General features: G+C 56.1%; 1 protein-coding gene across 5 annotated transcripts; it reads left to right on the top strand.

Annotated features, from left to right (window-relative positions):
* The first annotated feature begins 51 nt into the window (after positions 1–51).
* On the top strand, positions 52–26709 carry WIPI2 (WD repeat domain, phosphoinositide interacting 2). 5 transcript variants are annotated; one of them, XM_028131899.2, is made up of 13 exons: positions 52–321; positions 2793–2843; positions 7005–7087; positions 15311–15480; positions 17171–17267; positions 17656–17753; positions 18036–18128; positions 20565–20635; positions 22751–22858; positions 23636–23800; positions 24449–24556; positions 25275–25405; positions 26095–26709. In XM_028131899.2, the coding sequence occupies exons 1-13, from the start codon at positions 248–250 to the stop codon at positions 26205–26207; spliced, it is 1362 nt and encodes a 453-aa protein (XP_027987700.1). In that variant the 5' UTR covers positions 52–247; the 3' UTR covers positions 26208–26709. The 5 variants fall into 5 exon arrangements, with proteins under 5 accessions (XP_027987700.1, XP_008154231.1, XP_027987701.1 ...); XM_054718204.1 differs by lacking the exon at positions 52–321 and adding an exon at positions 859–970; XM_008156009.3 differs by lacking the exon at positions 2793–2843 and having other exon boundaries at positions 53–321.

Raw genomic sequence — 26709 nt, 5'->3', positions numbered from 1 at the left:
ACCCCCGCAGCACGCCTGCGCCGTGAGAGGCCCGTGCGCCGAAGGGGCGGACCGCGCAAGCGCGCAGAGCGCCCCGGCTCCGGAGCATAAACAAGAGCGGGGAGGGATGAGGCGGCGATTGATCCCGGGGCAGCGAACAGCGGCGACTCCGGCGGCGAGCGGGGCCCGGCGCCGACCCTGAGTGCACGCGACCCCCGCCCCGCGCGCGAGCCTCCGGCCGGGACCACCCGCCCGCCGCGCGCCCGCCATGAACCTGGCCAGTCAGAGCGGCGAGGCTGGCGCTGACCAGCTGCTCTTCGCCAACTTCAACCAGGACGTCACGTAAGGCCGGGGCCGGGGCCGGGTCGGAGGGGCCGGGCCGGGGTCGGAGGGCCGGGACCGGGAGCCCGGGCGGGTCCCTGGGGTGGGCCTGGGGCGTCGCGGGAGGGGCGCCCTCCTCGGGGACCCTCGGGCACTGCCCTCTGGGCGGGGAGAGGGACGGACGGACGGAGGTGTTTCGCCCACCGGCCGGAGGCTTTCTCTTTGTGGACCCCATTTCTCTCAAAGTTGGGCCGAACTTTGTGGCCTGACCTGTTGTCTCGCCGCCTCCGCCCCGGTGGGAGTGGGGTCCTTCGCACGTCCCGGCAGCCCCGCTCTCGCCCGGTTCCCCCTTGCAGGCCCTTCTCCCAGTCTCCTCGTCCTCCTAGGGCCGCTCTCCCCGCTTTCCTTTCCTCCTCTTCACGTCTCGCTATTCTTTTTGGCAGGAAACTTTGATGTCCTCCCCGGGCAAGAAACAAACTTAGCACTAATCCCGGCCTCCGACCTGGGGAGACACTGAGCCCGGGGTGTGTGACAGGCATACCTGGGGAGCCTGGGCCCTTCGGGGAATGGGCCGTGGCCGTGCCCAGGGGAAGAGAGGCCCCGATGCCAAGGCCCGGGGAGCAGGAAGGATGAGTTGCGGGGCCGGCAGGCAGGAGAGCCATCCTGGGGCGTGAGTAAGAGGAAGTGATGTAAGAGGAGGAGTGGGTCATTGGCTTTCCAAGGCGTAGTTGGTTGAGTTGTCACTGGTTGAGTGCAATCCGCAAAGTAGAAAATGAGATTTTTTTTTTTTAAATTAAAAGCTTGATTGTAGGCCAAATAGAAGGTGGTAGGAAGGTGATTTGACTTTGGGTGGTGGGTACGCACTGTGACATACAGATCACATGTCATAGGCATGTACACTTGAAATCTATGTGATCTTACTGACCAATGTCACCCCCATACATTTAACTTAAAGAGGCATTAAATAAACGGGGGACAACAACTTGATTAAAGAGTGGCCAGCCCCAGGCCGGGGCGTGCAGCGGGTCCCCAGTTGTGACACGAATGCAGATAGGCGCACAGTGGGGCTGCATGGAGGGTGGAAGGGAGCAGGTGACTACTCCACCCACAGGTGAGGAGACCCACGTCCAGAAAGGCTCCTGGGTCTTAGGATTGATTAGTGGTGCAGCGGGGGCAGGGCTGACATCCGTTTGCGGAATTCTCCATCATGTTCTTTCCACTCGACCACACCGATTATTCTACCGAAGAGTCGGATTCTGAGGGGAGTGAGTTAGAAATCAGACTGTTGCAACCTTTGAAGATAAAAGCAACCAAATGCCGTAGTGCCTATGTGACTAAAAGCGGGCACCGCAGAAGCAGTTTGGACAACTTGTTGCATGTGGTTGTAATTGGGATAGGCCAGTGGTCGGCAAACTCATCAGTCCACAGAGCCAAATATCAACAGGACAACGATTGAAATTTCTTTGGAGAGCCAAGTTGTTTAAACTTAAACTTCTTCTAACGCCACTTCTTCAAAATAGACTCGCCCAGGCCGTGGTATTTTGTGGAAGAGCCACACTCAAGGGGCCAAAGAGCTGCATGTGGCTCGCGAGCCGCAGTTTGCCAACCACTGGATAGGCTATGGTATCCAGGTAGGGAGTAGAATATTTCAGACCAACCGTGATTTGCTTTTTAAGCCCTTAGCATCTTTTTTTTTTTTTTTAGCCCTTAGCATCTTGCGACCAGTAAAAAATATAAAAGTGGTAGATTGATGGGTTTTTTTATGTCTTGTATAAATTAGAGAATTTCCAAAACATTTCCTACCATTCTTTCACTTTTTCACTCCACTTCATTTATATTGAAAGGAAGTAAAATTTGACCAAGCATTCTCTTTGCTGTCGTTTCACATGAGCACCGAATTCCCTATATAATAGAAGACTGTCTCTCTCTGGCCTGCAAAAAGACCTTTTACAGCTGGAGATCACGTGCTTCCTCACCTTCGGGGAGTCCTGAAGTTATTAGTTCAAGAGAAGATTTCTGTGTTACGATTTTCACTTGCCAAAGAGGCCTTCATAGAGTATGAACAGAAATCATAAGGGATAGCAAGTTAGGATTATACAAAAGGTTTGTTGATCGAAATGACGAATTTGTTTTAAATCTATACTTGAAAAATACAGAAGTCCCTGAGGAGCAGCCTTACAGTTCACAGCGTTCCCTCCCTTGCCCATCTCCAGAACTTACTTTAATAGAGGAGCAGTTTTTCACAAGATGAAGAGCATTGGTCTAGGACCCACATTCACTGTATTTAGTGAGAAAGTCTGGAAGCCACTTCATAGGAGACGTGTACGTGACAGTGACGCCTAACACTCAGCACGCCTCGCCTACCCCCTGCTGCCTCCTGTCCTGCCGATAATGGCTTCAGTGTCGTGGGTTTCCCCCTGTGATTCTTATCCTAAAAGTATGAGTAAGTTTTATTTATTTTTTACCGTTTGTTTTGTTTTGTTTTTTACTAGACCAGAGAAGAAACCAACAGCAGATGATCCCCATCTTCTTGACCTTCCGTGGTTAGTTCCGGTCCTAGTTTCTGAAAGTAACACTGTGGAAGGCTTATGTTGGAGGAATTTTTGGCTTTTTGAAAGGGAAGGTAACAAACTGATAGGGGGCAGCTATCAGTTGAATCTCAAATAGAAATATCAGAGATGGAACTCTTCCAGGGGATACCCCTGGTCTGTGGGAAGGGATTCGGCAATGTCTGGTTTAGGCTACATTTGTAATCGGGATGGGATAGAGAGAGGAACGTGATTTTCCAAGTCTTCTGTTTATAGGAGTGACGTGCACGTTTGGAAAAGTTAAGGTATAGAGACGATAGGGGCACTTGTTAGGATTTATTGCTTTCTTGAACCAGGGCTTGTCTAGGTTACAGGTATTATTCTGAGTAGGTCACTCTGTCCTCCTTTTCCTCACCAGTGAGTTGGTGGGCTTAGGAGCAGGTGATTTTTAAGGGCCTCCCATCTTAAAGAGAGAGGTCCTTCTGCCTGCTGTGGGGTGTGTGTGAGGAGGCCGGGGGAAAGGGACTGCTTAGCTGTCAGGACTTGGTGCGACCTGCTGGACACGTGATGCATTGGAGGGAGAAGGGAAGGTTACCCCAGTCTCTGGCTTGGCTTTTGGGGAACGGTGATAAATGACGTTATGGGAGAAGGGTCAGGAAGGAGTCGGTTTAGGAGGAAATGATGAAGTCTGCTCTGGGAATCCGCGGGAGGCCTGCCATGGGAGTGGCTGAGCCGGAGACCAGAGCCCGTGCGGCGATCAACTCAGTGAGTAGTGCGCAGGCCCACGTGTGGATGCCGCCTCATGGGTGTGGCCCTCTCCTCTTAGCACTGTGCTCTCTACCCTCTAACGAGGAAGGTAATGGAAAGGAAAGCCTTTACGGACTGGTCACTTGGAGAGGGTAGAGAAAAGAAAAAGGAGTTAAGAAAAAGATACAATTCACATTTTCATTTTTTAGTGGAAATCACTGTCTTTTAAATATTGAATACTCAAGTTTAAGTGCAGTGACAGACTTGCAGATAAAGATGGTGAACCAAAGACAAGCATTTATTTTGGCTCCCTCCCAAAACACTAATAAAATACCAAGAAGATGTTTGTAGGTGTTTTTTTTAAAATCCTCACCTGAGGATACTTTCATTGATTCTGAAGAGAAAGGAGTGGGCGAGGGGTGGGGGGGGGGAAGAAACATCAATGTGTGACACAGATCAGTTGCCTCCTGCATGCACCCCGACTATGAATCAAACCCACAACCTTTTGGTGCACAGGATAATGCTCAACCAACCGAGTCACCCTGCCAGGCTCAAAAAGCTATTTTTAAAGGATTTAACCCCGTAGGATGGGGAGAATGAGAAAGGAGACAGCAACAACATTTTGGAAGCTAGCAAGTGGCAAAGGCAAGAGGACCCTAGATTGCTGGTGGGGAAGGCAGAGGACCCGCCCCGTCCGCCCCGCGGGGTCCTCAGAGGCTGGCGGTGGGGAGCTTCTGTGGTGGAGTGAGGGGACACGCAGGGGGTCGGCTCCAACTACGTTTCAGGAGCAGCCACTCTCCAGGGCCTCTCTCCCGAGGGCGCGACAGCATCTTTGGATTTTGACACTGGACACATTGAAGGCAGGAGGGAGTAGTGACATGGGGGTGGGGGTGTTAAGCAAATAGATCCTTTTTTCTGTTAAGGTTTGCTAGCTTCCCCTTTGTCAATAGAAGGTATTCATTGTATTACCTTAAACAAACTTACCACATGCACATTCGGGAATAAGATTATCTGTTGGGGGAATCTCAGACTTACCTGTTACTGTTCCTCTCGCTTTAATATGCCATTGTATGGTCAGGTGAGTCCTGAGGGGTTACAAAGCAGAATCTCCAAATGGGTGTGTGAACGTTTTTAACTGTTGGTGTTGGAGCTGAAAATACTTAGCATCACCCTTTAAAACTGTCTGCCTTTGTTGAGAAAATATACACTCATATTATACCGTATACACATATCGAGGAATAATTGGAGTATTTTTGTTTACATTTCTTACTGACTGCAGCGCACCGTTGCTTGGTAAACCACGTGGTTATCATTCTAGCTATGGATTTAATGCCCTCAGTCGGTTTCAGAATATTTGGAAGAACGCCCCAGTTCTGATGTTGATCAGCGGAGCGCAGTGTCAGATCCTGCCTGCTTGGAGTGCGTCTGGGAACCAGATAGATCAAGAGCCAGGCTCTCACTAATGAATTACAGCTCCTCATTTGTCCATGAAGAGGCTTATTTCATCTGTAATACTAATGAGCTTGGTGACTTGGTTTCTAAGTCAACAAGAAATTAGAAAGGGAAGGGGCTATTGATGGTAGGGTCACAAGGGAAATCATACATAATGGAAGGCTAATATGCAAATTGACCAAACAGCGGAACAACTGGTCGCTATGATGCACACTGACCACCGGGGGGCAGATGCTCAACACGGGCTGCCCCCTGGTGGTCAGTGTGCTCCCACAGGGGGAGAACCATGCAGCCAGAAGCCACAGCGGCAGTGGCGGGAGCCTCCCCCGCCTATGCAGCATTGCTAAGGATGTCTGCAGGGAGTGGGCCTAAGCTGTCAGTCAGACATCCCCCAGGGGCTCCCAGACTGCGAGAGGGCACAGGCCAGGCTGAGGGATGCCCTCCCACGTGCATGATTTTCATGCACCAGGCCTCTAGTGATACTATAAAAATGACTTTTAAATCAGAAATGATGGGGGGAGGTTTTGGTGCTGCGCTAGCACCCTTAGTTAACTGGAAAAGGTTTTCCTGAGCACCAAGTTCCCGGAAGTCACGGGCACTGAGATTTTGTTTTCAGCCTTGGTTATTCTGGTATTTGTGTTGGTTCCTTTATTTTCAAAATATTTACAGGTAACACTTCGTTGATATAATTAATTCAATGTAGTGAACTGTTTTCACAAAGAAAAAGGATGTGAGCTGAAGCAAGTTCGTTTCTGTTTCTGAGATAAACCAATGCCATTCTGAAGGGTAAGAGCTGAGAGCTCTGTTCCTGGACCACAGGGCCCTTGAGCAACACAGGCTTCCCCGAGGGAACAGCGCCCCCCTCTCCTGGGTCCCCCCGCAGGTGCAACAGTCTGGACGTGTGGCTTCTGCCCACTTCATGTAAGGGCCTTGGGCAGCTGTGGATTCGGGTATCCATGTGGTTCCTGGAACCAGTCCCCTTCGCCCCCATACTGAGGGACGGCTGAGTTTTGGGGGCGTCAGAAGCTATAAACATTTTACTGTGCAGGGTGGGCGCCCCAACCCCCAACACTGTTCAGGGGGCCGCTGTAGATTTCTGTGAGAGAGAGAGGTGGGATCTCAGGTTTTTAGAAACAGCTGAAACCCCCGCAGCACCAAGTGTCTGTCTGCGTTCTTCCTGGGCTCTGGCTTCCCTCCGCCTCGCCTCCACCCGTGGCCGTGTCCTCCCAGCACTGAGTACACCCCGGCCCCGGACCCGATTCTGTGCATGCCCACCGCTGCCCGCTTTCTCTCCTCTCTCTCGAGGCTGTGCTTTCTTCTTGCTTCCCCGGGTCAGTCACGTCCTGGAGAGCAGGGGTCTGCTGAGGGCCCCTCCGGTGGTGTCGGCTCTGCTGGGGAGGGGTCTGGAGAGTCCGGAGGCCCCTCCGAGCCTCGTGGCAGCAGCAGAGCCTCCGCCGGGTCCCTGCAGGCCACCCGTGCAGCCTGCCGTTCCGGATCCTCAGTTAGCTTTGGGGTCCCTTTTACTTCCGTCCCCCCGCTCAGCCGTACGTGGTGGTCGGACTGCATTGGTGAGGCCCGCACTGCAGCGCAGAGGCGCCGGCCCCACAGGCTGCCAGCTCCTGGCCTGGATGTGCTCACTGAGCCTGGATCCGCACAGGCCGGCACGTGCATCGGATCGCCTGAGAAACCACTTTGTTGTGAGGGGATCATTAACTTAGGGCATAATACATATGTCACATTTATAGTTCTACGTTTTAAATAAGGATGCTATATTTTATTGACCCTCACCTTGTCCTAGCTGTGGGCGTGTCAGCTTCCTTTGCCCCCTCTTTTCTGCTCGGCCACCACTCACCGGGGACAACCACATGGAGTGACGGCGCTAACGCTGGGGAGCGGTGGTGCCGTGACAGGGAGCAGTGTGTGCGTTGTGCTGTCTACACGTATCAGCTCTTATTTCTGCATTTGGCTTTTTTGCAGGTCCCTAGCTGTTGGTAGTAAGTCCGGTTATAAATTTTTCTCCCTTTCTTCTGTGGATAAGCTGGAACAGATCTATGAATGCAGTAAGTGTTTGCTTTATTTTCCCCCTCTTAAACATTATAGACACGTTTAACGGGAATTGATATGCATTCTTAAATCAGACACTGATTCAAGTCCAGGTGCCCTGACCAGTTCTCTTCTTCCACCTTAGTCCACCACGCGGTGGCTGCTGGGGACAGTTGCGTGTGTCCTCCCAGATCTTTTCTGTGTATTTGCATACTTATAAATGTACACATCTGATTTTTTCCCAATACATGGCGTCATACTGTGTGTATTACTCTGTAATTCCCCCGTTTTCATGCCATTTACAGCGTTCAGGTTTCTGTCAGGCAGGGCTTCCGGGAAGGTTTCACAGCCCGTAGGAATGATTTGTTTTCTTCAGCTGCCGTTTTCTGGGATTTGCGTAGCCGGCCCGTGTGAGGCCAACTGGAATTGCAGAAGGGGCGTGAGCTGACTTCTCGCTCGTCACTGTGACTTTGGAGGGGTTACTTCACCTCGGGCCTCGGGGCTAGACATCCCGTATTTGTTCCTGGTCCCATCCTCTCTGCAAACGTTTATTGAGGACCTGCTGTCTGCCAGCCGTTTCGTTGGTGGAGATCGGGGTAGTGACAAAGTTCCTGCTCTCGTGACACTTACATCTAAACGGAGGAAGGCAAAACCAAGTGCACATTTCTGTGCATGGCAGGCGGGGACACGAAGACAAGAGGACACACCCAAATACCACCTGGCCCATTAGCATAAGATGAAGACCCGGGAGAAGGTTGAGTCTGGCCCACCAGGAAGTCAGCCGCAGCCTTGCGGTCAGTCAGCTCCTGACTCCGGTTCCGCCTGGCAGCGCAGTTGATTTGTTCTGCCCTCGGCCTGCCCCTGGCGCTCACCAGCTCCTCTAAAAAAGCCCCGCCCCGCGGGGAAGCGGGAGGTGTGCTCTGCGGGTCGATTGGGTAGCTGCGAGCTGGTGCGCTCGCTCATCTCAAGTGGATGTCCGAGTTTCCGAAAACCCCCCACTGGCTGCCTCCACGAGACCCACGCAGGATTGCTGGTCTCTGGACAAAGGGTTCCCTGCGGCTCTCGCAGTGACTGAAGCACTTACTAAAACTGATCCACACCAGGGCCTGGCTTGTGCTGCTAATTGTGGCTGTGGTGACTAGTCATCTGCTTTGAGCTCCACAGAATTTCCCCGTTTGGAGACCCAGTGCTTGTCAGAGTACCTGATCTTCCCTCTTCCTCAACGGAGTCAGTTTAATGACTGATTTGTCCTCTTGAAGTTTGTTCACTGGTTTTGGCACCTCGTTTCTCAGTGGTTTTTGGTGGGACAAAAGGTGTTGTCTTGATAGCATTGTTAAGAGAGGGGGTGATTGCTGACCGACATGGTGATTTCTTTGTTCTTCTTAGTGATCTTTGGCCTTTAAAAAATAGGTGGTGAAATGGATGTAGAACTTTTTGGGGGTAAATACTTTATTTTTTGACATGTTTTTTATTGATTTTAGAGAAAGAGGAAGGAGAGAGAGAAACATCGATCAGTTGTCTCCCGTACACACCCCACTTGAGAATCAAACCCAAAACCAGATGTGTGCCCTGGCTGGGAATCGAACCAGCGACCTTCCAGTGCGTGGGATGAAGCTCAACCAACTGAGCTACACCGCCAGGGCTGGAGGGTTCATATTTGAAAGGGCGGCTATTAAGTTCTCTCCTCCAAGAACTGCATCCACCTCTCCTCTTTCACACTTGCATTGAGTTAGAGAGAAGAGTGTCTCTTAGAAACAGATTAGCTGCTGAGCCAAGGTTGTTTTCTGGCATTTTTCTACACACAGACTCGGAGCAAAGAAGAGTACTTGATGCCTCAAAACTCAGCCTTGGCTCAGTACTGACGCACCCTCCTAACTCCTAACCATCACAGGCAGTCAGGTCTGCTCTCAGCCACTGTGGCTGTTACAGGAGCCGCGACTGACAGCTGCTGGGCCTTTTGTTTAATTAAGCAAGGAGGCCTTTGCCCGCAGCAGGGGGAGATCTTGTTCTATACTATCTGTATTGTTGGGATTTCAGACTTAAAGGAAAGTTGGGAAGACGCCCATGTATGCTTTGCTGTGCTTGGTTGTGGGTGCCCGTTTATCTTCCTCTTTATGTCCTTTGTTAGTTAGAAGGTAAATAATATGCAAATCTGTGGTATCCCTTCCATGGAATACTGCAATGAAATCCTACCGTTAGGCAAAATATCCTTGCCTTTTATAAGGTTCTGAGCTGGGAAACATCCCTCATGAAGCATCAGCTCTGGGAGTCAGCATGAGCAGACTGGTCCTTGCCTCCGCCAAAGTGACCAGAGCCTGCTTCCCTGATCAAAACGCCTCCGGCCCGGCCGGCGTGGCTCAGTGGTTGAGTGTCGACCTATGAGCCAGGTCATGGGGTCGATTCCCGGTCAGGGAATCACATGCTCGGGTTGCGGGCTCGATCCTCAGTGTGGGGTGTGTATGAGGCAACCGATCAATGATTCTCTCTCCTCATTAATGTTTCTATCTCTCTCTCCCTCTCCCTCTCCCTTCCTCTCTGAACTCAATAAAAACATATTAAAAAGAGAAAGAGAGAAATGGAGACACCTGTGCCTTTTATCACGCAGTGAGCCGTCGCTGCCTTCACAGGCCTCGTCCTCATCAGGATCTGAGAGGTGCTTTCTGACGTCGCTCTGAGTGACAGGCCGTGCGCTGGTTGGCACGTTTCAGTGAGACTTACAGTAACGGGTCGTGCAGGGGAGAAACCAGCAGCCTCTCTGCTTAAGTCGGCTGTAATGGAAGCTTGGGGTCTCTCCAGGCCCCCGGCACCGGCAGCCTGAGTGCTGATTGGCACTGTGTCTTGGTAACGGGCCATCTTCCGTGATTACAATGTGCAGCCCTGCTTCTCTGGCTTCCCATGTGATTGCAGCACCCTTCAGTCACCGGCCTGAGGCCTCACGCACCTGCATTTCCTGGGAGGGCTGAGCCGTGTGCCTGCCCCTTGGCAGGGAGGGACTGCTGGGTACATGGGTCTGTGTGTGTTCATGTGTTAAATGTTCCTTGGAGCCCAGATGGCGTGGCTTAGTGGTTGAGTATCAACCTGTGAACCAGGAGGTCACGGTTTAATTCCCAGGCAGGGCACATGCTTGGAGCTTGGTCCCCAGGAGGGGCTGCAGGAGGCAGCCAATCAGTGATTCTCATCATCAATGTTTCTCTCTCACCCCCCCCCCAATCCCTTCCTCTCTGAAATCAATAAAAATGTGTAAAAAAAAAGAAAGTTCCCTGGGCCCTGGCCAGTGTAACTCAGTGGTTAGAGCATCATTCTTTGCACTGAATGGTTGTGGGTTTGATCCCTGGTCAGGGTGTGTGTAAGGCAACCAATCGATGTTTCTCTTTCTCTTCCTTCCTCTCTTTCTAGAATCAGTGAAAACATATCTTCGGGTGAGGATTTAAAAATTCCCTGGGCCCTGGCTGGCATTGCTCAGTGGTTAGAGCATACTCCTGCATACCAGAGAGTCTCGGGTTTGATTTTCAGTCAAGGGCATGTACTTGGGTTGTGGGTCGTTCCCCTGACCTGGTCAGGGCATATGTGGGAGGCAACGGATCAGTGTGTTTCTCTCTTTTTCTCTTTCTCTCCCTCCATCTCTTTGTCCCTCCCATTCCCCTCCCTTCTACTCTCTATTTAAAAAAAAATCAATGGAAAAACTATCCTCACTCCTTGGGTGAGGATTGAGAACGGGTTCCTGGGAGTTGGGTGTAGTGGACATGGGGAAGAGCTTGAAATGACCAGAGAGGCAGTGAGCCTGTCCCTCCCCGTGTGGGAAGGGTGGCTGCTCATGAAGGCGCGCCCCTGAGCAGACCCAGCACCGTCCCTGGGCCGGGGACTCGCAGGGGACCCTTTTGTGCTGTTTGTTCCTAAGTGACAGGATGGGGTGGCTCCAGGTGTTGGTGGCCTTGGCCTTTGTCTGGCTCCTGGAGTTTGGTGACACCCTCAGGTGTTTCCCCAGGAAAACCCAGTGTGGGGTGTATGATTTGGCCCCGTAAGAGCCCTCTTGAATGCGGGTGTTCTAGGGCCCAGGGCCTCTGGTCTCTGAGGAGACCCTGGTGAGGTCCCGCCCTGACGCCTCGCTTCTCCCTCTGTCCCTGTCGCCCATCCTCTCACCAGTCCCCGTCTCCCTGTGCTTACATCCGATCTCAGTATATTGGCCAAAATTCAAATTTCTGCAGTAGTCTGCCTGTGTATGTTTTTAACAGGGGAGTCTAAGATTAGAAATATGTTTGTTGCCTTTTTTTTAAATATGTTTTTGTTGATTTTAGAGAGGAAGGGAGAGGGATGGAGAGAGAGAAATGTCATTTATATGCTACCAGAATCACCTGTTTTAAGTGTACAATTCGATGGGTTTTAGTGTATTTACTAAGTTGTACTGCCTATCATAGTCTAATTTAAAACATTTTTATCATTCCCCAAATGAAACCCTGAGTCCATCAGCGGTCACTCCCCATTGCCCTCCGCCGCCTCACCCCTGGCAAGCACTGATCTGCCTTCTGCCTCTAGAGATTGGCGGCTCTGGGCACTTCAGATAAATGGAGTCTGCCCGCCCGGCTCCTGGTACTTAGCGTGTTACAGGGCTCCCCATGTTGGAGCATGTGTCAGTACTCCGTTTCTCTTTCTGCTCAGGAACATCACGTGTGTGGCTAGACCATGTTTTGCTGTTGGACATTTGGGTTTTGTGACTCTTAAAGAATCTGCTGTGAACATTTGGGTACAAGTTGTGGGGTGGATGTGTGTTTTCATTTCTCTCTATTTAAAAATATATCATGTTTTTGTTGATTTTAAAGAGAGGAAGGGAGAGGGGAGGAAGATTGCCTGCCACAACCTGGGCATGTGCCCTGACGGGGAATTGAACTGGTGACCTTCTGGTACACAGGACGACACTCAACCAACTGAGCCACACCGGCCAGGGCTTCATTTCTCCTCAGTAGATAGATGCCTGGGGGAGTGGAATTGCTGGGCGGAATCTTTGTTTTCCCACTTGTGAGAACAGCTGTTAGGAAAATCAACAGATCATCAGTTTACAGTTGGTAGATATTGCGAAGTTGTCCTTAAAAGGGGGCAGGACCATGTTTTTGTTAATGGTGCGAGCACCTTTCTCCTCGCTTCCTGCCGCACAGGCATTGTCAAACATTTTAATACTTGGGAGATGAGTCTAAGATAAGAAATATGCTTGTTGCCTTTTTTAAAAATATGTTTTTATTGATTTTAGAGGAAGGGCGAGGGGTAGAGAGATAGAAATGTCAATGAGAGAAACATGGATGGGCTGCCTCCTGCACATTCTCTACTGGGGATTGAGCCCGAAAGCCGGGCATGTGCCCTGTCTGTGAATCGAACCGTGACCTCCTGGGTCCTGGGCAGACACTCAGCCACTGAGCCACATCAGCTGGGCTAGTCCTTGCCTTTAACTGCGTATTTCTTTCCTTTGCCTGCTTTTCTGTTGGATTCTTTGTCTCTTACTGATTTAAAACAATTTAACCATTTGCCGTGGGTTGCCAATATTTCTTCCGGATTGGTGTTTGCTTTTGACCTTGTGTGTGGTCTCTGCCGTTCTGAGGTCTGGAATTTCCGCCGTTCGAATGCATTTGCCTTCTCTCGTACGGCTTCCCTCTGGAACGGCTTGTCCTGTTCCGGCGGCCCGGGTGGTCTCCTGTGTCGTCTTCCGGTCGTAGGGCTCTCCATGCAGTTCGTCACCACCTGGAATTCGCGTGACAGAAGATGTCTTCCATTCTCAGTCACAGACTGGAGGATATATTTTTCCTACGTCCTTATCTGTTAGAGGGGCTTACCAGACTTACTTACGGGTAGAGGTCAGGGTGATGACCTTTGAAACTTCAGAAAAGAAAAAATAGGCAGAAAGTGAATGTTGGTTAAATCAGGTGATGGGCCTATGGAAGGGTTCAATATACTGGTCTCTTTAAAGACTATTTGCAGTTAAAAGTAGCTTTGCTGACTAGCCAGCATGGCTCAGTGGTTGAGCATTGACCTATGAACCAAGAGGTCATAGTTCAATTCCCAGTCAGGGCACATGCCCAGGTTGCGGGCTTGAGCCCCAGGATGGGGCGTGCAGGAGGCAGCCGATCAGTGATGCTCTCTCATCATTGATGCTTCTATCTCTCTCTCTCTCTCTCTCCCCCTCTCTGAAATCAATAAAAATATAGGAAAAAATTAGCTTTGCTGCCTCCATACACACACACTCTGTTTTTAAAATTCTAGGAGTTCTCACCTGCTTTTTTTTTTTCCCATTGAAATGTCAAACTTACCATTGGGTGGGAAAGGTGGACAAACACCCTAGCCAGCAGTTCTTGCTATCAGTAGAGACTGCCTTACGGCTTCCGCATGAGCTTGGCTAACTGGAGGCCAATGTGGCCATCTTCTTTGGGGGTAGAGGTCACACACAGGGAGTGCAGGGCTGGAGTAGCCTCGTAAGGCAGTTTGTGGGTCTCTGCGTCCTGGCCTCTGGGCTTTCCGGCTCTCCGCCGTTAAGAACGAAGCTGCTGGAGCACTCTTGTACAGCTGTTTCTGTGGGCCTGCGTCTTATTTATCTCAGGTGAACACCTGGAAAAGAGCGTGGGACTCCTTTTGTAAGAAACTACCAGTTTCCTACGTGTGTGTCCTGTTCCTCATCCCCTGCGGTGCTGAGTCGAGGCTGGCGGCTCTGTGCCCTCGCCAGCACGCGGTGGCGTCAGCCTTTCCCACGTTGGCCATTCTGATGCATGTGTGACGGTTCTCACTGTGGTTCTCATTTGAATTTCCCTGATGGTGTCGGCACGTTCATGGCCTTGTTAGCCGTTGGTATAGCTTTTGTGAAAAGTCTGTTCAGATCTCTCGTTCCTTTCTAAATCTGGTGGTTTGTCTTTCATTGCTGAGTTGCCAGAGTTCTTTAGCCGTTCTGGGTACCAGTCCTTTGTCAGATAATGTCTTGTGAAAATTTTTTTCCCTGTTCTGTGGCTTGTCTTATCTGTTGAGCAAACATGTTGACTTTTGATGAAGTCTGATTTTTTTTCATTAATGATCTTTGCTTGCTGTGTCCTTTTGAGAAACCTTTGCGTACCATCAGGTCGTGAAGACATTTCTCAGTGCTCTCTTTGAAAGCTCTGGGATGTGGTTTATGACTGTTTGCAGTTAAAGGCAGCTTTGCTGCCTGGCCAGCATGCTCAGGGGTTGAACATTGAACTTTGTAGCTTCAGCTTTTCTATCAGTGTAGTGCTCCCCTCAGGTTATTTTGCTGGATGGTGTGAGGTGGGCGTAAAGGTGATTTTTCCTGTTCGGCCATTTGTTGAAAAGGTGTGTCTTCCTTCATGGATTGCCTTGGTGCTTAAAGGAATCCTGTAAGTGCGGTCTCGTTCTGCGGCTTACTCTTTCCCAGTGATTGTCTGTCAGTCTGTGCCACAGCATGCTGTCTGGTGGATGTAGCTTCCTCTACGTACTAAGTGTTGAAGTCCTATGGCGTCAGCCCTTCCATCCAGTTCTTTTTCAAGATAGCCTTGGATATTCTAGATGCTCTGCCTTTCTGATTTTGAAAGCAGTTACTGTCAACAAAACTGCCTGCTCGGATTGCGTTGGTGAAAAGGTTAATTTGAGGCGCAGTGTTGAGTGAATGGATGGGCACGTGCTCACACCGGGCACCGCAGGCGTCCCCTTGCCATGAGTGGCAGTCACCCCGCTCACACACGAAAGCAAGACTCGGAGTGAGTTGTTCAGAGCCTCGGTGGGGCCTGGCGTCTGTCAGTACCGTTACCGAGGCCAGGGGACAGCTGTGAGCAGGAGGTGCGGCCTCTGTCCTCACGGGGCGTACAGTCCAGACTGTGTACAAGGGGCGGCCGGTGGGCAGATGCACATGAGGACAGGTGACCGCCGGGGAGGAGGGACCAGGGTGATGTGGAGAGCAACCAGGAAGCCTCCCTTTGACGGGGGGGTGGGGGTGGGGGAGGCTGCTGCAGGGCAGCGTCTGAGCAGAGGGGGGCCCTCCGTGCAGAGTGCAGGGCCTTCCTGGCAGGGGGACCCCGAGAGCGGTGTGTATGTGGCTCCTAAGCGGTGAATTAGACTCCGGCGCTGCCCTGGGATCGTCCCCACAGCCCGGCCTGTCGCCGGCGCCCACCGTGTAGCCCCAAGTGCTCTGCTGTACGTAATTGCACTGAGACACGTGTTCGCGTGTGCGAGCAGCCTCCGCCTGCTGATGTGGGTGCGTGTGTGTTTCCTCCTTACAGCTGACACCGAAGACGTGTGCATCGTGGAAAGATTGTTCTCGAGCAGCTTGGTGGCCATCGTCAGCCTCAAAGCTCCTCGGAAGCTGAAAGTTTGCCACTTTAAGAAAGGAACTGAGATCTGCAACTACAGCTACTCCAACACCATCCTGGCCGTGAAGCTCAACAGGCAGGTGAGCGCCAGCGCAGGGAGTCGGGCTCGCTCTGCCCGGGGCCCGTGTGCGGGCGGCTGCGGCTGCGCGGTCACTGCCCTCCCGGAGGCCTCCGGCGCCTCCAGGACAGACGCGGTCCTGAGCCAGTTTCTGGCCCGAGCCCCTGCTCGCCTCACCCAGCACCCTGCCTCGACACGGCGCGCTCTGTGTTGCTCGGCTCACCCCCTGGTGAACGCCCTTGCCCTCTGCCGCCGGGTGTCCTCATCCTTCCGGCATGCGTGCCTGCAGCAGCCTCACGGAACGTCCTGTCATGGTGCCGCGATGAGGTGCCGGAGGAGCTCGGCGCTTGTTTCTGTCCATCAGCCTGGGGAAGCGGGCGTTCTCCCACGTCCTGCAGGTCCCAGGGGCTGCGGGCAGTGTTAAGTGAGGGCTGGCCGATGTCCACACAGTCATCCTTAGAGTTGAGTCATAGTTTATTTAGCTTCTTCTGCTTTTATACGTGTTACTTTAAGAAATCTGTTAGCATCTTCTTCCTCCTTTTTTAAACTTAGTTACTTTTTATTTAAGATGATGTGCGCTTATGCCTTGGCCAGTTGTTCAGTGGTTAGAGCGTTGCCCATGCACCAAAGGGTGGCGGTGTGATTCCAGGTCAAGGGCACATACCTGGGTTGCAGCCAACCCATCGAGGTGTCTCCCTCACATCGATGTTTCTCTCTCTCCCCCTCCCTCCCTCCTTCCCACTCTCTGAAAAAGCAGTGGGAAAAACATCCAGGTAAAGATTAACCCCCTCCCCCAAAAAGTGATACAAGTTCATTGCTTTTGTATCTTCCCCAAAACAAGAGTGTCGGCCCCGAGTGTGGGCCTGGCGGCTAGCACTTGCGTTCCTTCCTGGGCTCCCGGGGCTGTGCTCACAGATGCAGCACCGGCTTCCGGTCACGGCGGAGGCCCTGGGCAGGGCGGGCTGAGGGGCCGGGGACCATGCGGGGCGCTGCTGGCGGCTACTGCCACGTGACCGCTGACCTGGCTGAAACGGGATTGGTCTATTGACTGAAAACGTTGGTTAAAATGGGAGATTTTGAACCATAACATGTTGAACCTTTTTAAAGCTTAAAACACATGTGGGTGTCCCAGGGCAGCAGGTACTGAGTGTGTGCGAGCCAAGTTGTCTTTCCCTCGACGCACCACTCCAGGGACATCTGTCTTGAAGTGCAGGACGGCTCACCATGCCATTGGACCCGGACCCTGCAAACCAGCCGGGTGCCGGGAGAACTTTTACACTTCCAGGAGCTCCCTCGGCTTTCACCTTCATCTTGCCGCGCCCAGTTCAACATCAGGTGTTTAGTCACCAAACCCACCCAAGGCACTCGATGTGGTTTTCATGAGGGGCAGAGGGGGGAGGGGGGAGAGAACCAAACCAAAAACACATCACACTTTCTTCCCGCATTGCCCGTTCCTGTGACCTGGAACCCAGTGGCAGGGCGAGCCGTCCTGGTGCAGCGGCAGTAGAGACGGACGGCACATGGGCTCTGCACGCCCTAACCGGAGCCGGGGCGGTGCTGGCAGAGCTGCCGTGACGCCGGCGCCCCCCGGGAGTGTCCAGGCCGAGTGGTGCTCTGGGGGAACGCAGAGCGTCGTGATCCAGGAGCCCGCTGAGGCTGGGCGCGTGCCGCGTGGCGGCTCTATTCACGCTCGCCTCCCTCTTCTCCTCTAGCGGCTCATCGTGTGCCTGGAGGAGAGTCTGTACATCCACAACATTCGGGACATGAAGGTGCTGCACACCATCCGGGAGACGCCCCCGAACCCGGCGGGTGAGTGCACCCAGGAGGGCGGGGCTTCTCGGGGTGTCCTGTTGAAGACAGCGGGGGGAGGGGGAGCTCTCTCCTTCAGAGCCCACAGATGGAGGCAGATTGAAGTGTATCGACCTTAAACCAGCCTCCCTTCCCCCTGGCGCTGGTCTTGTGACCACATCGGTCAGTGGTTTGGTCAGCTTCCAATTTCGAGGTCACTAATCACTTCCCACCAGCGGCCTTCAATCTGCTCACAGCCCTGCTGTCACCGCGGGGGACCCTAGCCCAGCAGTGCGCTGCCGCGGCTGCTCAGACCCTCCCTCCCGCTCGTGGTTGAGTGAGTGCGCGGTCTGTCTAAGGACCACAGAGGAGCCCGCAGGCCCTGACCGCTCTGCTCCCTGGTCCCCAGGCCTGTGCGCGCTGTCCATCAACAATGACAACTGCTACCTGGCCTACCCCGGCAGCGCCACCATCGGAGAGGTGCAGGTCTTCGACACCATCAACCTGGTGAGGCTCCCGGAGGCGCTCGGAAACGCTCGTCCCTGAGTGACCCTGCGGGCCCTGGCGTCCGTGGCTCGGTGACGCAGTGCCCGCCGCTGGCCGCTGGCTGCAGGGCGGGTGTGGCCGTGCTGCCCCCGGCACAGCTGCGCTCGTCCCGGCGCTGCCCCGGGGGCGCTGGAGCAGCCTGAGCCACCCAGGCGCTCTTCTGAGGGTGCGAGCGCCTCTCCCTGGCCCCCACCCCGGTAAGCCGGGGGCTTGGTAGTCACGTTTGCTTCTCCCTCCCACCAGAGAGCCGCCAACATGATTCCCGCTCACGACAGTCCTCTGGCCGCGCTGGCTTTCGACGCCAGTGGAACCAAGCTCGCCACTGCTTCCGAGAAGGTAGGGCTGCCGGGCCGTGGTAACCAGCCCGCGCATAGCCGAGCGTCTGCGTCCCAGCCCCCGAGGAGCACCGCGACAGCCAGCTGCCCACCCGCCTGCAGGCCCGGGTGCTGCCTGGGAGCGGGCTCCGGCGGGGGGCTGGGCACGGGGACAGCAGACTGAAATGCCCTGCACAGCACGCACTCAGCACTGCGCCCTGCCGGGACCCACCGCCGGCTGTGGTAGAGGACTTGGGGGGCGAGAGTGAAGGGAGACGGTCTGAGGGGCGGGTCTGGGCACATTTCATGTTCGCCTTTCACTCTTTCCCTCCCAAAGGGGTGGTCACACTGTGTGTCACACTTAGCCTCCTTTTCCCACTCTGCATCCTACTGCGCTTCTCTGAGTTAAAGCGCCTTTAACAGCTGCGCCACGTTCACTTACTCAAAGCCTATAGAGAGGAGTGTATGTAAGTCCTACCCAGAAATCGTGTGTGTGCAGCTCTGATTGTTAAGAGAGCCGGTGAGAAGAATTTCTGGGTAAAAGGACCTGGCCTTGTCTGCACGCGGAGAAAAGGCCTCGTCAGTCCCGTCCGTGCGACCCCTTCTCAGCGTCCGTGACACTGGAGGGTCCCGTCCTCTCCTCCTCACTGAGCGGCTCTGTGGTTTCCTGCTGTTCTCTTCTCCTTAAAATCCCGCCCCCTCTCGTTCTCCTGGCTGCTCCCTCCTCTGAGCGCTGGGACCTGCCCCGCAGCTGCCGGCTGCCTGGGCTCAGCCCTGGGTGTCCCGGCAGCAGGTGGCGGGTCCCTGAGATGCTTCGCACTGAGAACCCAAGTCCCCTCCCCTCCCAAGTCACTCGTGCTCCCCTGAACCAGCCAACCGAGTGAGACCCAGGCTGCCGCTCCCGCTCCCGCTCCCGCTCCCTGCGGCTCTGCATTGACTCTCGGCCCCGTTTCTGCAGCGACGCTGCCACTGTTCCTGGTCCCTGTCCTGAGTCTGCCAGACCCTTCGTGTCATGACCTCGTTTGACCCCTCATCCAGGGGCACGCTTTCCCTTTCATGTGGAGAGCTCAGCGGGCCAGCAGTCTTCCCAGGGCAGCGCCGGGCGGAAGCAAGGATTCGACTCCCAGCCGCCTGTGCTTTGGGCTCTGCAGGCCTCCCAGTGCCACCGGGTCCTGTCCTCCTCCCTTGGGAGCACGGCCTGGCCATGGGGTCCTGTCACCCTTGGTTAATCAGGCTCTGCTTTTGTAGTTCTCACTGGGTCTTGGGGGCCAGTAAAAAGAACAGTTTCTTCTGGGCGACAAAGAGCTTTTACACAGGACCCTCCTGGGTGGAGGGGTCAGACCACCAATGGCCTTCTCGGCCCTGCTGGGTCCTGGCTGCTGGGGCCGCCCTAGGTGCGGGCTTAGTCCTGCCTCGGCACGCCGTCCAGCTGTGAGCGGCTCGTCGTCAGTCAGGGCTGCACAGCGGCCTGGCATGAAATGGAAACGCGTCTAAGAGCCCTGAGCGCTTAGGCTGCGGAGACAGAGCCTCTGCCCGGTGTTCGCACGCGTGCCGACACCCCTGCTCCCCGAGAACCGCAGCCTCGGTGGGTCCCCCCCACACACACAGGCTCTCCGTCTTACAGGGCGGCCACTCCCTGCACCTGCTCTCCGACGGCCGGGCAGCGCGGCCTGTCGTCTGCTCTGTGGCGCAGGCTCGCTGAGTCCTCACCCCCGGCGGGGACCACCCCTCTCGGGGTCCCTGCCTAGGCAGGTCTCTCAGTCCCCGGTGCTCAGTCCTGTCCGCCCGCAGACCCTGTGAATGCTTTAGGAGGAGGAGGGAGGGTCGCAGGAACGGACAGACTCTCAGGTCTCCCCGCCAGTCATGTTTCCTTTGGTCTCATGGGGTTTTCTTGATGCAGGTCTTGCCACTGTGGGTGGACAGATCCCTTTAGGCCATCGTCACTTCCCTTGGTCAGGAGCTCCAAGTGGCAGGAAGGGCCGCAGTGGGTATGGACGGCTAGACCAAGCATGTCAAACTCGCGGCCCATCACGTTAGGAGGTGCTTCCCAGTGCGGGGTACACGCCTAAAGCGTTTAGTTTTAATGGTTTCAGCTTCAAGTGACGTAGGAAAAAGTAAAACTGGTATATTCCATGTTTGACTTCAAGGCTATTAATGATTAGAAGAAGTGGTGAGTGATTGGTGAACAACGGGGCATTCTGGAGAGCTTGTGGCAGGAAGTAGGAGGTGGTTGTGTAGAGGGCCTGCTGCGGGCTGGCAGGAGGGGCTCGGGCATCGGGGGGAGGGGCTCGGGCATCGGGGCGGGGGCGCTGGGGCATCTGGGGGGGGTGCTGGCCAGGAGGGGGCCCACAGCGCGCTGTCATGGAGGACCGCTCTGTGCTTCATTTATCGTCGGACAAGGAAGACATGAAGCCAGTCCATCTTGACTCGCTAACAGCCGTGTTCTTTCCTGTCGCAGGGGACCGTGATTCGGGTGTTTTCCATTCCAGAGGGACAGAAGCTCTTTGAGTTCCGGAGAGGAGTTAAGAGGTAAGTGTAGAAGCCTCCAGAATGGAATCTGGGTTCTCCTTGGGTTCAGTTTCATGTTCTCTGTGACCAACAAGTGGAAACGTGGCCACAGGGCACCAGGTGAAGGACAGGCGTGTTCAGCCCGACTGGACAGCTGGGGGTGAAGGGACGTGACTTCAGGCCAGCGGAACGCAGAGCGATGGCCAGATAGGGGAGCGGAGGGACCGGCAGAGCCGGCCGGGCGGCTGCGGACTCTGACCTGGTTCACAGGCTCCGTCCTGACTCGCTGCCCTGAAAACGAGCCGGCCCTTCACCTCCCCTCCCACCCCAGCCAGTGGTGCGGCTCTGCCTTAAAACAAGCAGACCGTGACCCAGCGTGGCCTCCCTCCTGTTCGCGGCCGCCTGCAGAGCTTGCTGGCCGTGCCTGGCACGCCTCCCTGCCCTCGGAGAAGGGCTGTCCCGGTCACCCCGGGCCCTCTGCCTCAGGACTCGCAGGAGAGGTGGGGATCCAGGCTCCAGAGCCAGACCCCTGGACCCCGCTTGTGGCCGTGTGAACTGGCTCAGCAGCACCTGACCTTTGGGCTCGGCACCGCCCAGTCAGGCTCTGGTAGACCCGCCTCCCGGTCCGGAGAAAGTCCTTGGGGCCTCTCACCGCGTCCTTTCCACCCTCTCCCTGCCCCGTGAGCCCCACCTCGTGCCGGCATCCCTCCCTCCCGTGGGGCGGTTCCCACAGGTGCGCCGTCAGCCTACGTCCTGTGTCCGCAGCCAGGCGTCCAGCCCGCGCCCCTCGCGTTTCCCCTTCCCCTGCTTCCCTGCCCGGCTCTGCACCCTTCCTTCGCTCCTGCTCCGTCCCCCCGCGTCTTACCGCTGCCAGGGACGCTCTCCTCGCCCGCAGCCACAGCCTCCTAAACGCGTCCCTGCCTGCGTGCCCGTGTGCGTGTGGCCCAGGCTGCTTTCCTGGGGTCCCCATGTGTCTCCTCCGACCCGTCCCCCGCCCGCTCCCGCGCCCTCTCGCTAAATACTGCCACTGTCCGGCCACCCAGTGTCCAGCCAGAGAGACTCCTTCCTCTCGTTCCAGGCACCTGCTGCCCAGGCACGTCGGCTTTCCCGGGGCTGCCCCCCTCCGCGTCTCCTCTGTCCCGTCCGTCCTCCCGCCCCACTCACACCACCCTCTGACCTCGCGCTCCCTGTGGTTTCCACTGTCGGCCCCGCAGCCTTCCCTCAGACGCAGCCCTGGCTCTTTGGGGGTGAGAGTACAGGCAGAGCCCACCCACTTGGACCCTGTCCCAGCCTCCCTTTGCCTGTAGGACTCGCCCCAAACTCCTCATCCTCAGCTGCCACCCCAGCCTCTGGCCCTTCATCCAGCTCTTGTATTTCCCTTCCTGTCCTCCCAGTCCCAGCCACACCACGTTCGGTTCCTCAGAAGAGCAACCCCTGTCTCCACGGGGACGTGGCCTGTGCTGTCCCCGGCGCCTGGCTGTCATGTTGGTGCCTCTGAGTCCGCATCCGGTGTCCCTCTGGCCAAGCTTCCGGCCGAAGCACCGCCCCCCCCCCCCCCCCCCGCCCACCACCACACCACTTCTGTAGCGACTCCCACATCTGTCCTAGCGCCCCTTCACTGGCAGCCGGCAGGGCGGCACACACCTTGCTGGGACCGCGGGCAGGGCCCCAGCGCGGTTGCAGGCTGGCTGCGCACGGGGCGCTCCTCGAGTCTGCACCGAGCGACGGGACCTTCCTGTGGACGGGCCGCGTGCTCCCGGGACTGGGAGGAAATGCAGGCTATTGCTGGCTTTAGGGCTTTTACAGTGACTTTACGACTTACTGTAGGGATTTAGTGTGTGGAATGTTGAAGTTTTACTCTATTAAACATCACCGAAGTGGCCAATTTACCCTCAGCATGTTAAGAATTGCTGTAATTTAAATGGAAGAAAATGGGCTGTTTAAGAACATATTAAAGAATTGCTGTCACATTCCCAACATTTTCCTCTCAATGTTTGAGAAGGACGAGGAAGGAGGAGGCGCCAGCAGAGGCGGTGGCGTCGGGGGACTTGCCTCCCCTGCGGCGTTGGGTACAGGCCCTCGGGAGGCTGCCGGTGGCCCCGGGGCCCGGCTGACAGCTGACCCTCCCGCCCGCAGGTGTGTGAGCATCTGCTCGCTGGCCTTCAGCATGGACGGCATGTTCCTCTCCGCCTCCAGCAACACGGAGACGGTGCACATCTTCAAACTCGAGACCGTGAAGGAAAAGTGAGTGTGAACACGCGATGGTTTGGAAAACAGCAGAGCGCTTGGTCCAGCGCACGGAGCCCACACTCCGCTGCTCCTGCGGGGCAGGCCCTCGCGGGCTCTGGATAGGTGTCCCCGAGTCTGCACACGGCAGGGAGGGATCTGTCCCGTGAGGCGCTCTAATGCGGGAGGTGCTGTGCGGGAGGCTGGCGGCAGGGCGCGGGGGCCGCCGTGGTCAGTGCAGACATCCGCCTCAGCACGTCCCTGCGCACAGAAGCCCGTCTGGGCGCACTGCCCGGTGCCGGGCGCCTGTCGCCAGGCTGCCCGCGGAGGGTGCGTTCCTAAAGCAGGGGATGTGAGTCGTGTGTCCCTGCAATGGGCACGTGCGGCACGGAGCGCTGCTGCTGTTCCTAAAACGTCAGCCTTCCCCGGCCAGGCTTGCTCAGGGCGCTCCTGCTCCAGGGAGCACTTCAGTAACTCGCCGGTGCACAGGGTGAGCAGCGACGAACCGGGCTGTGGGAAAGGAGCAACTGGGAAGTGGTGCTCAGAGGCGTCTGAGACTTTCTGCTAAAAAGACCCAGGGCGGTCGTGGTGGGGCCTGTACGTCTCCTGTTCGCTGCTAATTGTTTCTGTAATCTACGCAGCCACGCGGGAGGGCAGGCTGTTCAGAGGCTGTGGTTCCTGCCCCCTTTTCCTTGAAGGAGGGTGGTTTCTCCTTTAGACTCGGGCTGGTCCTTGTCTCTGTGGGTGGGACGTGGTCCTCTCCGGAGGAGTCACGCTTCTGCTGACTCCCTGCAGGCCGCAGGAGGAGCCCTCCACCTGGACCGGCTACTTCGGGAAGATGCTCCTGAACTCCACCAGCTACCTGCCCTCCCAGGTCACCGAGATGTTCAACCAGGGCCGGGCCTTCGCCACGGTCCGCCTGCCCTTCTGCGGCCACAAGAACATCTGCTCCCTGACCACGTGAGTCCCTGCAGCCTCCCTCCCCTTTGCCTGAGCACGTCCAGAGGCCGCGCTGGGTGGTCCCCTCACCATCCTTCAGCCTGAGAACCATCGCAGACTTCGGCCTGTGACGGAGCCGAGGTTTGCGTGCAGCGGGGACCCGCACGGGCACCGTGGTCGTCAGATGTGAGTGCTCCTGCAGCTCCTCCTGCAGAGGCTCCCTCTGTGTCTGGAGCCCTGTGGCGATGAGTCCGGGCATCGAGCCCTCTGGGAACCTCGCTGCGTGGCGGGGAGCGCTCCGCCATGGCCTCGCTGTGACTGGATGTTACAGACATTATGCTCATCCTCTCTGCCCGCCTGCCTAGTGGAAGAAGCCTTATGAAACCGCCCGCCCTTAGTAGTGGGGGAGCCGGGAGACCGATTGCCGCCACCTGCTCTCCCTGGGGCGCCGGCGCACTTTCCCGGTCAGGATGCCCTCGGCTTCCATGCTGGGGCCGCAGGCAGCACAGTGGGCATGGCCTTGGTCCTGCACACAGTGTGTCACTCACTCGGCTACATCTGTGCTCGCTTTGGGGGCAGGGGCTCCCCTGGCCTGGCCAAAGGCGAGGCTGCTAGTCAGTAACTCGGTCAAAGTGTGGTCCTAGGATGTGGCTGCTCTTCCTCCCACAGAATCCAGAAGATCCCCCGCCTGCTGGTGGGCGCGTCCGACGGGTACTTGTACATGTACAACCTGGACCCCCAGGAGGGCGGCGAGTGCACCCTCATGAAGCAGCACAAGTAAGTCGGCCTCTCCCGCCCCCTCGGCTTTCTCTCGGCCAGGCTGCCGTCAGGCCCCTGAGAGACTGGCCCAGGCCGCTCAGGAGCTCCGCCTTCCCAGACAATCCCGGTGCGGGCGCAGACGCCCGCTCTCCTGCCCCGTCTGCCAGGGACCATGCGCTGCTGGCGGGGACGGCGGGAAGTGGTCAGCCCTGCGCCTGCCCTTCCTGGGGGCGGGGCTTCCCGCCTCCCCGAGGGACCGGCTGCAGATAGACGCAGGATTTCACATTCACGAGAAAGGGTGTCACGGCCCGTCCGCCCGCACGGTCAGGGCGCATTCTGAGGGCCTGCGGTCTCATGTGAGAGGGTTTCTCTGAAAAGAGGAGTTGGTGTTGGCTCATGGGGAAGCAGTGCGTTGTGGGCTTTTGCTTTGCTGCTGCTTGTTGCCTAGAATCTGTCCCGGCCGTGCTGATGGTTGGTGCACGGGCGAGTATTCATAGCGACTCCTGTGTATGGCCACCAGCCTCCACATGAAATAAGCTGGCCTCGTAGGCATGTCTTTTTGTCAGACTTTCCATGTAAAGTTCGAGGGAACACCCCCGTCCCCGCAGTGTTCGAGTGCACATGCGTGTCCTGGCGAGTGGCCTTCGCCTCTGTCGCTGCAGGTCTGGCCCTCCGGCCGAGGCCCTGCCATTGCACCCGACGGTCCTCACCGTGTGTTCTTGTCCACTTTCCCCAGGTTGGATGGCAGCATGGAGACAACCAATGAGATCTTAGACTCTGCCTCTCACGACTGCCCCTTGGTGACTCAGACCTACAGCACAGCCGCAGCCAAAGGCCCGCACGCGCCTGCATCTCCCACGAGACTGGGTAAGGCTGACGGAGACTCGGGCCTGGGAGGTCAGTGAGGCCGGGACTCCCCGCGTGCTCGCTCTGCTTCCCTCCTCAGAGGGCCGCCCTCTTGGTGTTGGGCAGGGGAGTTGCGTCCTCAGGCAGAGCCGGCTGTGAGGCGGAATCGGTTTTCTTCCTCTTTGAAGAAAACAGTCCTGGCTCAGGCCGCTCTGGGTGGACAGGACTTGTGCCCGGCTCGCTGCCTCTCCAGCGTCTGTGCTGAGGCCTTGCCCTCCGCCTGTCTGACCTTCCTCAAGCGGAGGGACCCCTGGCCCCGGGCCCTGGGAGGAGGCGTGCTGTGGCAGAAGCTGTCAGTCAGCGTGCAGACAGACAGGTGGCCAGTCTGGCCGTGGCTGTTCAACTGCTGTGAGTTACCTTCCCCCAGACATCAGTGTGCCTCCGTGCTGCTCCGCTCCTCTTTGCAGGAGCGCCGAGTGTCGGTGGCGTTAGCGTGGAGCACCCACGCCAGTTCGAGGCGCGCTTCCGTGCTCCCGCTCCGGGGCAAGCACAGCCTGTCCCCGGGAAGCCCGTGCTCTCTGCAGACAAATGACGCGTCCTGAGCTGCCGCGGCTGCAGAGAGCTCTTCGGTCACAAGAGGGAGCAGAAGGCAGTCTGCGCGGGTCGCCCCGAGGGCCCCCTCCAGCTCAGGTGACCTGCTCTCTTTGCAGCCTACACGGACGAGCTGGGGGCCGTGGGCGGCGCGTGCCTGGAGGAGGAAGCCAGCGCCCTGCGGCTGGAGGAGGACAGTGAGCACCCTCCCATGATTCTCCGGACGGACTGAACTTGAGCTGTGAACTCTGACCCCACAGCAGAGAACACTGGCTGACAGAGGACTTTGTGTTATGCTGCTATGAACTTTGACCTGAGTTGGGGGAGAGGATGGCAGAGACTTAAAAGGAGAAAAAGGTTGTAGTTGTAGTCTCTTTCCCTACCGAGAAATACATGGTTTTCACTTCAGTGGCTTCTAATCTGCTATGAATTTTAGCTTTTTGTTTGTTTTCTCTTTTTGCCAAAATTAACTGGTGAAGCCCTTGAACCTCCTTGCTTTGTTTGCATGCATTCACGTGCCAAGCCAGCGCAGGCAGCCGGAGCCGCTGGCTTCCAGCGGCGTGTGGTTCTCCGCTGTGCGCACGGGGCGCGCAGTGCAGAGCAGGCCTGCTAGTCCGGCTGGTTCTGCTCGACCAGGTCCCAGGCCCCGGGCGGGGTGGCAGGGGTCCTCCCAGAGCCCCTCCTGGACCATGTTCTCCTCTTTATTTTGTTAATTAAATTTTTTCCAAATTGGA

The sequence above is a fragment of the Eptesicus fuscus genome, chromosome 6, assembly GCF_027574615.1.
Source record: "Eptesicus fuscus isolate TK198812 chromosome 6, DD_ASM_mEF_20220401, whole genome shotgun sequence".
NCBI classification, from domain to species: Eukaryota; Metazoa; Chordata; class Mammalia; order Chiroptera; family Vespertilionidae; genus Eptesicus; species Eptesicus fuscus.
This window is presented reverse-complemented; position numbering and strand designations above follow the sequence as displayed.

Excerpts from the sequence above, each read along its gene's own strand:
- WIPI2 (XM_054718204.1), top strand. The coding sequence starts at position 867 with ATGGGCCGTGGCCGTGCCCAGGGGAAGAGAGGCCCCGATGCCAAGGCC. Across the intron at positions 22,859-23,635 it reads CTCGAGACCGTGAAGGAAAA|GCCGCAGGAGGAGCCCTCCA; the intron begins GTGAGTGTGAAC and ends GACTCCCTGCAG. Across the intron at positions 23,801-24,448 it reads AACATCTGCTCCCTGACCAC|AATCCAGAAGATCCCCCGCC; the intron begins GTGAGTCCCTGC and ends TTCCTCCCACAG.